The following is an 11,798-nucleotide window of genomic DNA, read 5'->3' as shown; positions in this document are numbered from 1 at the left end:
GTTTACCGTTGGTTTACAAAAATATTAATTCTGATAAAACGACACTTATAATGTACATTACTGGATGTGTATGAACTTAGAATTGGAAAATGATATATACATAAAGAGAAACAACTTATTAAAAATAAATGTTTGAGGATTTCCTTTTGTCAAGAACTTTCAAATGCCTTTTTGGAAGAAGTAATATTTATGACAATGGATTTTACTTGTAAGCTATGATATTTTATTTTTTTTTTATTATTATTATTTTTTTAGCATGGAGGGTTGCGATGGCTCATTGTGCATACCACTGCTGTTCTGTGAATGATTTTGTCACTGAACGACCACACTCTTGTACGAATACAACGCGCTACTCTGTGAACTTACTATTGTGCATGGTTTTCAGTTCAGCTCTCTGATTCAGTATACATCAGGAAATAGTACATTCATATCTTTGGTCGGCGAGAAGAGGCACATAGGTGAAAAAATAATAATTTTTCAGGAGAAACTTTCCTTTTAATTTAGTCTAACTGAATATAAGTATAATAATGAAATTCATGTATGTTAAAGTAAGACTCTTTTCAAGTATTTAAAATACAAGAAAATTTATTGTTTCAAAAATTAGAAAAAATATTAGACTTAAGTGATTAGGTACAACAGAAAAATCGACTTTTTTACTTATGTGCCTTTTCCCGCCGACCAGAGATATAGTCTGTTGTTTCTGCACTAATGTTTTGTATTGCTGGCAAGACATGTACAACATTAATGATGTTAGGGATGGGTGAGGTAAGGTCTAGAGGAATGGTTCTCTAATATGCGACTCTCTTAAGCTAAAGACTTTTGTTTGTGACCCCCACTGCCGGACCTGCATTTAACTCCACTCCACAAATATAAATCTCTGGAAACTCGAAGACGACAATTTCTAGTCATAACCAGTGTACACCACCCAACTTGTGTCAATACCTGCAGGACGAGAAATCGGAGTGTGCAAACCAATCTTTCCATAAAATCTATCCTAAGGAGGCTAAACTTTTTTTTTTTTTTTTCAGTGGAGTGTGTCACATGCCTACAGTTATGAACAAGTGGTTTCTGGTTGCAGCAGCACATACTTTCTGCCTAAATAGGCCTATCTGTCTATATTCATATGGATACTACTCCATATTCGCCGTACAAAATCACAGTTTGTAACAACGAGATAAGACTTTTCCCAACATCTTACGATCTGCAAATGGATGTAATTTTCTTAATTTTTTCAGTTACGATGGATGTGATCAAGGCTGAATTCGAGGTAGATCCACTGTTTCTGGACACAGATGAGGAAGAGAAGAAACCCATATTAGAGGTATATTATAAGCCATTGCTATCTGTTTCGTGTATGTCACATTTATATGATATCTATACTTAACTATTTTTCATTTATATCTATATCTGTGTCTTTTATTTAGGTAGTATCTAGCCTATTTGGCTGTTCTTTTCTTATTTTCCATTTTAATTTGTATTTACACTTGTATGCTGCATTTGTATCTGTTTCATCTCTTTCTTCATATTATATGCAATTCTATGTTTTTTAAACGAATATCTGTACTGTCTATTGTAATTGGGGCTTTGCCCTGTTATAGGCATAAATAAATAAATAAATAAAAAATAAATAAGTTTACCTTACGACTAAAAGTGTTCATTGGTCGAATAATATTCAGTGGACTTAATGAAACAAAAAAAAAATCTTGCAGATCCTCGTCTTCTTTGTCACCATAGCACATTTTATGCGTATCTTTTACGGATAAGCCATTTGAAAGTTTATCAGAGGTTTTAATTTAACATATGATTTACAGGAAGCTTTATTTGAACTTTCTTTCATAAACCATTCTCACTTCCTAATATTTTACAACCTGTCTAATGCAATACTAGGCCCTAGTGTAAGCACAGTCCATATCGACATCTGTAGCATGCATATGGTGCAGCACATGTGCCTTCAACTTCAACTTGCGACCTTTCTTTGTGGTTTTTCTAAAGTAAAACGTATCTTATAAACTATGTACATGATGGACACTTAATACGCTAGCTTGCAATGTAACTTATGAGATTAAAATGTGATTACCAGAGTTGATCTATGATTTTGTGGTTGATCATTTGTGGTGCGTATGTAAAATATAATTACATGTTTCACCACACATTTAGATGTGAAGTAGTTGCAGTAGGATAGGCATAGAAGCTCGAGCAGATTAGGAGTATTTTAATTATTAGCGATAGCTTCTTGCCTTGATGTTCAGAACTTATTATTCACTATCTTGATGTGTTCCACCGGGCGTGAAACGCTTGCGTCAATTTAACTATCGTGGTTGCTCCACGCCAGTTCTTTCTTGCTGGAAAGCATGGTCCATTCACACAGAAGGAGCGAAGTAGTCAGTCGATATGTAGTCATGGATGGTTAGTTGCTGAAGGATGTATGGCAGGGATTTGCATCGTGATCACTAGCAATAGTGATGTAGTGCAACTTTGCTTCACCCCGTCCCTTCCATCCAACTTCCATACAACTCCAGTACAGAGCCATCTATCAGTGGCGGATTACCAGATTATATTTAAATTGCTTCTTTCTCAAAATCGTCAACGTCTGCCTCTTGTGTTCTAAAATTCTAATAGGCACTTATAAATCAAACATCTAGCGACATTACTACACGTCATAAGATTATCACAAAATCATGGGTAAGCAAAAGCATATGCAATGTAATTGTAAACAGAAATGTACAGTATGTAAGAGTGTTGTTTGTGCAGTTCTATTTTCAAATAAAACTCTAATTTATCTTATGAAAATATACAATTTAGTTTCTTTTCAAATGAGAGAATTATTACACACGGACTTTGGAATATATCAAAGTCAAAAAATAAAATATAAACTTCTGAATACATTAAACAAAAAAAATAAATAAATAAACAAAAACATGTCCAATTTCAATGTAACAGTCTCGTTTGTACACTTTCATTATAAACACTTTTGAAAAACAATATCATGTAGCAAAACTTTTCGACTTCATTACTGCTGTGCATCTCCTCCTCATTCATTTTCCCAACTTCTACACTGTTCTGGTTTGATTTTAGGTCATTTTTCTCTCATTACACGTTTGAAATCCTCTATAGTTGTACACTTCTCCTTTCTCACACTCCTTTTCAAAATTTCCAACAAATGTTCGATGGCATTTAAATCTAGTGATTGAAGAAGTGTTCGCAGTTCTTGGATATGTTCCATATGAGCCAATCCTTATTGATATGAGCGGTACGTTCACCATCATTGTCTTGTTGGAACATGTATACAAGTGGCATCCCCATTTTTTGTGCACTCTACATAACATTTGACCTTAAAATGTTATTGTACACATACTTCTCCATAATCTCATCTTTGAACTCCATATTCCTCACAACATTTGCGAACATACATCCCCACAACAGTACGCATTCACCCCTCTGTTTCACTGTAGGTAATGTGTTGCTTCTGTCGTTATCTGTGTTGAGCTTTCTCCATATCCTATGAATATCATCGGAACCATAAAGATTTATTTCTGTCTCATTTGACCAAATCACTCTGTTCCAAAATTCCTCATCCTTACCAACATGTTCTTTATCGAAGTCTAATCTTCGAGCTTGATTTACCTCACTAACGTACGGCCTCCTTCGTGTCTTCTGCCATGGTAACCATTTTTCCACAACACATGCCGGATACTTCGATTACCTGTACTGATCTTCGTGTTTGAAGACTCTTAATCATGACTCGAATTTGTAGAACACTATTCATGGACTTTTACAACTTGATTAATTATGAAACTCTCGTCACGTGCATTTAACAATTTTTTCTTGATTTTTCTTGCCAAGTTATTCCAAGTTTCATGATTTCGACATTTGTTACAATGTGTTGTACTGTAAAATGTGTTTTATGCATTACTTTACCTATTTTTCTATAGGAATAGTCTTTGAAAGCCAGGCAAACAATAACTTTCTTTAAATTGGAACTGACCTCCTTACGATGCTCCATTGTACATAATTCTGAATAGCAGACTAACAGCAAGTGACCTCCACTGACAGACAACCCTGTGCACACTGCAAGCTTGTTTACTATGCATCTAAACGTAACTACTCCCTGTCCGTGGGGTAAGTGTACGAACAACAGTATTACATGACTCCAATCACGCGCGTTTATAATAAAGAAGCAGGTAAGTCATGATTGGCATTAATTTTTTTACTAAGTTATGCCCCTTTGCTTAATTTTCGTTTTGTAGGTTAAATTAACAATGTAGGTATATGCAAAGAAGCTACGACAACCAAGAAAGTACAATTACAAGTTAGTGTACCTTTTGTAATGTGGTGAAAGCTTTAAAGTTAGGAAAATTAAGCATTAGAAAAGCTTCGGAGAACATTATGTCCGTTACACTACATTGAATGGTAAATTAAGTTATCTGAAAATAATTTCGCTATTATAATATTCTTCCTTAGGAAAATATTTGGGCTAGAAGGTATGAAGTTATAGGAGAATGGAGAAAGTTACACAACGTAGAACTGCACACATTGTGTTCTTCACCTGACATAATTGGGAACATTGAATCCAGGCGTTTGAAATGGGCAGGGCATGTAGCACGTATGGGCGAATCCAGAAATGCATATAAAGTGTTCTTTGGGAGACCGGAGGGAAAAAGACCTTTGGGGAGGCCGAGACGTAGATGGGAGGATAATATTAAAATGGATTTGAGGGAGGTGGGATATGATGATAGAGACTGGATTAATCTTGCTCAGGATAGGGACCGATGGCGGGCTTATGTAAGGGCAGCACTGAACCTGTGGGTTCCTTAAAAGCCATTTCCAAGTAAGTAAGTATTATAGGATTCCCCACTAAGCACCGTTACACATTTGAAGAGATCTCTCTAGCGAGAAAGAGGCAAAGAGCCTGTCTCCACACACTACAGTGAGTTGTTGCTATGTTCTTCTATGCACTGCCTTCATGCAGAGAGTATTTTTCTGATTGTGGTAATCACTCGTTGGGGGAAATAGTACAGGTTATGTATTTAAGTATATTGTCGTACTTTGCAAATGATGTATGAACGCCACTAGTTGAATCTGAATCTTCAGATGATAATGGAATGGAGTTATATGAACATATTTTGTTCACGAGAAGAAAATTCAAGCCTAAAATTAAAGTCAGAAAAATCTGGATAAGACATCACATTTTATCTCACGAAGATAAGGGCGACATTTGGTCACTGATTTAGGATTTGGATGATGCTACATTTAGGCTTTATTTCAGGTTGAAGAGACCTCAGTTTTTTGCAATTCATGATATGATAAAGGATTCTTTGCTACGTTCTGTTTAAAATTATGTAAACTGTTAAGACATATAGATACAGTTTCAAATGTTATAATTAATACTATTAAAGCTCATCAAAACATTATTTTCAGATAATCTGTATTTGGCTCCATATTTCTTCTTCAAGTTTCGTGTTTTTATAATTTTCATCCAGTGTACCATATACAAGTAAATAGGCCTACTGGTGGCATCGTACAAGTTCGATAAATTTCACACTGCAAAATTATTATCAGCCACCTTTCCTCATTATCAATAAAAACGATACAATACATTCACCACCCTGTGTGATATTACTTCATCTTTTCCACATTCAGTCGTCATAAATAGTATAAATGTCAAACATCGTTTGTAAATGTGTCAAGAAATTGAGCAGAGCTACCAATTCCAGTGAGAAACTCACTCGAGGTTTTCGCATCGAATGAGAATCCCTTCCAGTTTGTGGATATTATGTTTTATTTAGCGACTCTCGCAACTGCCGAGGTTATATCAGCATCGCTGGTGTGCCGGAATTTTGTCCCGCAGGAGTCCATTTACATGCTAGTAAATCTATTGACATGAGCCTGTCGCATTTAAGCACACTTAAATGCCATCGACCTGGCCTGGGATCGAACCCGCAACCTCAGATATACAAGGCCAGCAACCAGTTTGTGGACGTCCGTTTGAATCCAATCTTTGATTTTTCTCACTACACATTTCTCTATATTGAGATGTGTAATGGGCCTAAGAAAAGAATAAATTATTTCATTGTCAGAGTGGATAGAAAAATTGAAGACTACTTGTATGGCAAGAACTTTCCCTGAAAAGAGGTGGGAGATGGTGATGAATTTTTTATACATCCTGCCACTGAAGTAGAGGTAGGGCAGATAGTTTGAAAGGTGGTACATCACACCTTGTGACGTGGGAAATATATATTCTTTAATACTAAAGTGTACGATATTGAATGAGTCATTTATGATGTTGTTATAATGATATTCTGCATACATGTTAAAATATTCCTTAAAAGCTCTTCTAAAACTACAACTAGTGATCATTTTCACTCATTCAGTTTTATGTATCCGATTTTAAATGAAAAAGTAATGTGTGATCGAATTCACCCCCTCTATTGATCAACAAGATACATCAAACAAGTAGGAAACAATAGAAGATATTCACATTCGGTAGAGATTATTCTGCAAAATAGATGATTATAAAATTAAATTGACGCTTCGCTAGGATGTAACCTTATATGGATAACACTTACAAAACTCAAAATTTTGATCGGATTCACCCCGTGTTATGTTACTGATTACATGGAATCAGAATGCAACCAGTAAAACTTTAAATCATGCTGAAAACTTAAAAATTGGTATAATATCACCCACCATACTGTAGACACATGATCACAACAGTCCTTAATATCATCCATTCTGTCGCACCGAACATCCTCATATTCGTAATTTTTTACTGTGGCTGTTCCTAGACTTAGGAATTCCCTACCGAGTAATGTCAGAGACTGTTAGACATGAAACCAATTTAACAATAGACTAAAAAAATATTTTTCAAACAATTCTCGTTAACTGTTATAAGTTTCTCAATGTTTAATGATTATATATAACACAGAATAAATTTTTTAATTATCTCATTATTACTATTTTTGTTATTATTATTATTATTATTATTATTATTATTATTATTATTATCATTATTATTATTTATTCTTACCAATATTTATTATTGTCTCACCAACATTACTTATCTAACTTTCATTATTCACTTTCATGTTCTTTTATGGTCTACAATTAACGTAATAACTATTTAAGCGAATTGTATTCAATTAGAATTAGAGTCTGGTTCGACGGAAGAGAAGACCTACTGCCCTTAGCTCTGCAGATTCGATTCACGCTTGGGCTGATTCCCTGGTTGGATTTTTCGGAGGTTTCCCCGAGCCATAATGTGAATGTTACGTAATTGTGGCGAATCCTTGGTCTCATTTCGCCAAATACCATCTTGCTATCACCAGTCCCATCGACGCTAAATAATCTAGTAGTTGTTGCAGCGTCGTTAAATAATTAGTAAAAACACTTAATTTATTGAAATATGTTTTTGCATGGATGAAATGAATCATGACCCTATTCGTCATAGTGTAATGCATGTGCTGTGGGTTGTGAGGCATCTCAACACATAGAGAGCAGCTGATAGCAACACAAGGCGTCTTCTAACACCCTGTGATAAATTGTTCATTTAAGATATCTCTTTGTACTGCAGGAGCGGAATCTTGTGGATCAGTATTTGACTGGTATAAAGGAGGAATATGTGGACCAGAGCCATGATTTCAAATCTGAGATAAAGTTTGAGGAAGATCCTGCGCCAGTTTCGTTCGCTGTGGTGAAACGTGAACCTGAGGTGAGTGGAGCACAAGAAATGCTCTGTGTGTTTTTCTTCCAGTGTTTATCTTGTATTTTGATTGTAACGGACACTACCTCTTTACAACAGTACTCGCAGTGCCTTTTACTCTATGATAGAGACAAAAAAAACTTACCATTATTTTTTATTACAAGTTATGTCATGTTGCAGAAAACTAATGTTGGAGTTTTACCACGGTTTATGTTTTAAATACGAAAAGGAAATTGCTTTTTATGCTTACTCTTAATTGTTGCCAAGCAACACATTCCCACAGTGCAATATGTTGTTCTTAAGGACACGAATTCTTTTTGTTCTCTGTGTCTTTGTCTAAAATTCTTAATACATTTTACCGTTTCGAAATAATTAATTTTGCTTTAGATTTATTTGCAAACATTATCTCCTGCTTCAGCTGTTTATCACCTCTTGTTTTCAAATATTTACATATTTGCATGATATCCTTTGTAGGACATTATGTTACCCATAGAGAAAAGATAGTTTGTAACTTTACCATAAAATATGTAGCTGATTTTGAGTGGATTCCAGAATAGGTTCTAAATTCTGCAATATGTCCTGATACATACATACATGAAACTGTTGTTTGTTTATTTACTCTTATTCTGTCAGTGAATTGTATTCAATTTTAATACAGGTAGGGAAACATAAAATTAGAAACATCAATTTACCAATTTCAAAATGACTAGAGATAAACATAATGAATTTGAATTTTCTTGTACTTCTTATGAGTAAACACCAACTTAGTTAAAATTCTCGGGAAAGTTGTCAAGTTCACGAAATGGTTAACGAATTTTCTGAACAGACCAGTATATACCCGGTAATGTAAAAATTTGGAGCCATACATTGACATAGTATTAGACATTGTTAGGAAAAGAGAAATTGTACAAAGATGTGGTGTTACGATTACCATGTCTGACCATAAAATTGGTGCACTAGTGTCCAGATACTGGTTGGACAAGTTACCTATTTGAAGTCTTTTTCTGGGGTTATTCCTTAAACCATTAAGAGCAAATGCTGGGTAACTTTCGGTGATGGACCTTCGATTCATTTCGCTGGCATTATCACCTTCATTTCACTAAGACATTAGATAACCATTGCAGTTGATAAAGTGTCGTAAAATAAACCATTTAAAAATTCACCAAATTCGTGACTTGAAATTGAATTATTCGTTCATAGATAATTTTTGCTATTATACAGTACCGTAATTAAATAGTTATTCTAGAACAGTCATTTTCCTCAAGTTTGCCACAGCACACTCGAAAGATCCGTTGGTGTGCGGAAGAATACCGAATCCGGCTCAACTCAGCCTTCAGTAAAGACAGTGTAGGTGTGCGAGCAGCAGGGATACGCATCTAGGGTAGCCAGATCATTAAAGTTAGAATATCGTGCCTAGCTTTAAAATTATCGTATTATACTTGACTTTATGCAAGAAAATATTTCGTGCATTAAATGCCTTAGAAACAGATATAGTGATATTGTATGTTTTCAAATTTCCTAAATAATAAGTTAATTATCACGCTAATATTGCATTGTAATGATTTTCTGTCGTTATGTTTTGCTTTTCTATCATAAACATGAAATAAAAAATACAAAAATTGTGTTATTTCTATTTGAGAGTAATATTGCATCGTTTATCTCCTCAATGTCTTATGCACCATGTGCCTTTTCACCATTCCTCATATTATCATTTCCCAGTGTGTTGGCTCATAAATAATTCATATAAAACTTAAAATATTATATATATATTTTTTATATATATTTTGATGTACCGAAGTACAATTGATATTTCCATGCAGATATTCTGCGTCATCACATGATGAAAGAGTGATGGAGCGGAGAAAAATTCTCTCCGGCACCGGGATTTGAACCCGGGTCTTCAGCTCTACGTGCTGATGCTCTATCCACTAAGCCACGCCGGATACAATCCCGATGCCGTTTAGAATCGTCTCAGATTAAGCTCCATCTCTTGGGTTCCCTCTGGTGGCTTCCCTCTGCACTACGTCATAGATGTCTATGAGCGCAGGACCGAAGTCCATACATGTGTTGAGGTGCACTCAGATGAGTGACTGATTGGCCGGGATCCGACGGTATGGTTTGTGATTTATTACGCATATCATATATATATTTTGATATACCGAAGTATATATGATATTTCCATGCAGATATTCTGCGTCATCACATGATGAAAGAGTGATGGAGCGGAGAAAAATTCTCTCCGGCATGGCTTAGTGGATAAAGCATCAGCACGTAGAGCTGAAGACCCGGGTTCAAATCCCGGCGCCGGAGAGAATTTTTCTCCGCTCCATCACTCTTTCATTAAAATATTATATTTACTGTGTTAATGCATATACATAACTAATTTATTTGTATTTTATAGTATACTTATGTCCTCTGAAAACCTTCGAAATTGCCCTCCTGCTTGGTAACAGCAGATTGCATGACTGCCACAGCATTTTAAATTACCGGTACACTTTTGTGTGCCGCGTGTTGAAAAGGGTTGAAAAACGCTGTTCTACAAGAAAAAGATGTGCCCTATGAAATATCTACCCCAAGAATTGTTTTTTATTAGCTAAAATTCTACAAGGCCTAATACGACTTAAATGCAGTTGTGTGGCAGTTAAAATCTATGGGCTTTTGTTAATGTGAATTGTGCTTCTTTCTGATTTATTTGCAGGAAGAGCAGAGTGACTTCAATGCGGGGCCAAGGGTGGAAGTAACGGCAGAGGACAACGAGGTTTTCGCCGAAAGGTGAGTGTGGTGTACTAGTCTTTACGTAGAGAGTTCGTTGTGTCTGAAGTGTCCAGAAGCAGCTTCAGAAGAACTGACTGCAATAATCAGTTATTACATTCACACTCAACTTCTCTTGATATCTGATTTCCACAAGTACTGTTCAAACCTTTCTTCATGTTCTCACTAAAAGTGCCTAGATTTTCAAGAAAATAATCCAGATGGACATGCATACACTCATATTGCAGCCTAGGATCTTCAAACTCCTCAACTTAATTTCTACAGCTTCTTTATAATTGAAGTCTTTGTAATTCCTTAGGAAATAATGAGCTACCATTTTGAGTCCATTCCAAGAGTTTTTCTGTGAACCGCTCATCACGTTTAGGAAGTCATTGTGTAACATTAATTCGCCTATTTTATTTATTTATTCATTTATTTGTTTGTTTGTTCTTTAGTTCATGCATTCTAATGTAGTTAAGCACATCAATCTTTCACTTTCACATCACTGGAATTACAACTACAATAATACATACAATGGTTGTTGAACAGTATTTCACCAGGTTGTGATTTCTTTCTGTTTGGCCACTGTTTCCCCTTCCACTGCCCTACTGTGGCAATCACACAAGAAACTAATTGGTGTTGTTGATGCAGAGTTCTTAGCAATAAAGCCATTTTCTCTCTTACTGTCCAATATTTCTCACACATAAAGAGTTTAGAGCAGTGGTGGCTCAAAATCAGCACAGCATCTTATGATTTTCAAGTTACGTGCTTCCCTGTAAAAGACTAACTACTAAGCTCTCACGCATGGCTGTAGAAAGTTTTACTGCAAGTAAGGTATTGTAGTAAAATCATAATCATATAAATGAGACAATTTATATTATTAATACCTGAGATGCGCCATGCACAATAATAATCAGCAGTAAAAAAAGTGTAATGAATTTAGAAAAATTCTATAAGACTGACAAGTAAGATATAATCATTATTTAAAAATGGAAATATTGCGATATATAATTATGATTTTATCACTATTTTTTGTAAATTAACAGTAAATCACGTAATTTGAGGCTAAAATAGTATATATTGCACTCGAATTATATTGTCATGAAACTTTGGAAGAAAGAACCATATACTGGTATGTAAATACATGCACAAGCTGAACAACAAAGAAATATAGTTCTTTCTTAAGCTTTTATTTCATTATAAAACAGTTATATTACCACTTGTTCTTTATGGTTGTGAAAATTGGACTCTCACTCTGAGAGAGGAACATAGGTTAAGGGTGTTTGAGAATAAGGTGCTTAGGAAAATATTTAGGGCTAAGAGGGATGAAGTTACAGGAGAAAGGAGA

General features: G+C 35.1%; 1 protein-coding gene across 8 annotated transcripts in view; it reads left to right on the top strand.

Moving 5' to 3' along the window:
- Window positions 1–11,798, top strand: part of LOC138705738 (zinc finger protein 665-like) — a 634,676-nt gene that overhangs the window by 43,422 nt on the left and 579,456 nt on the right. For all 8 annotated transcript variants that reach the window (XM_069834314.1, XM_069834313.1, XM_069834311.1 and 5 more), the window contains 3 exons: window positions 1,236–1,321; window positions 7,571–7,708; window positions 10,398–10,471. In XM_069834314.1, the coding sequence (XP_069690415.1) occupies window positions 1,236–1,321; window positions 7,571–7,708; window positions 10,398–10,471 (298 nt within the window). The remainder of the gene's footprint in view (window positions 1–1,235; window positions 1,322–7,570; window positions 7,709–10,397; window positions 10,472–11,798) is intronic.

This window comes from Periplaneta americana, chromosome 9, assembly GCF_040183065.1.
Source record: "Periplaneta americana isolate PAMFEO1 chromosome 9, P.americana_PAMFEO1_priV1, whole genome shotgun sequence".
Taxonomy (NCBI): Eukaryota; Metazoa; Arthropoda; class Insecta; order Blattodea; family Blattidae; genus Periplaneta; species Periplaneta americana.
The sequence above is the reverse complement of the archived record's forward strand: the minus strand, read 5'-3'. Positions and strand labels throughout refer to the sequence as shown.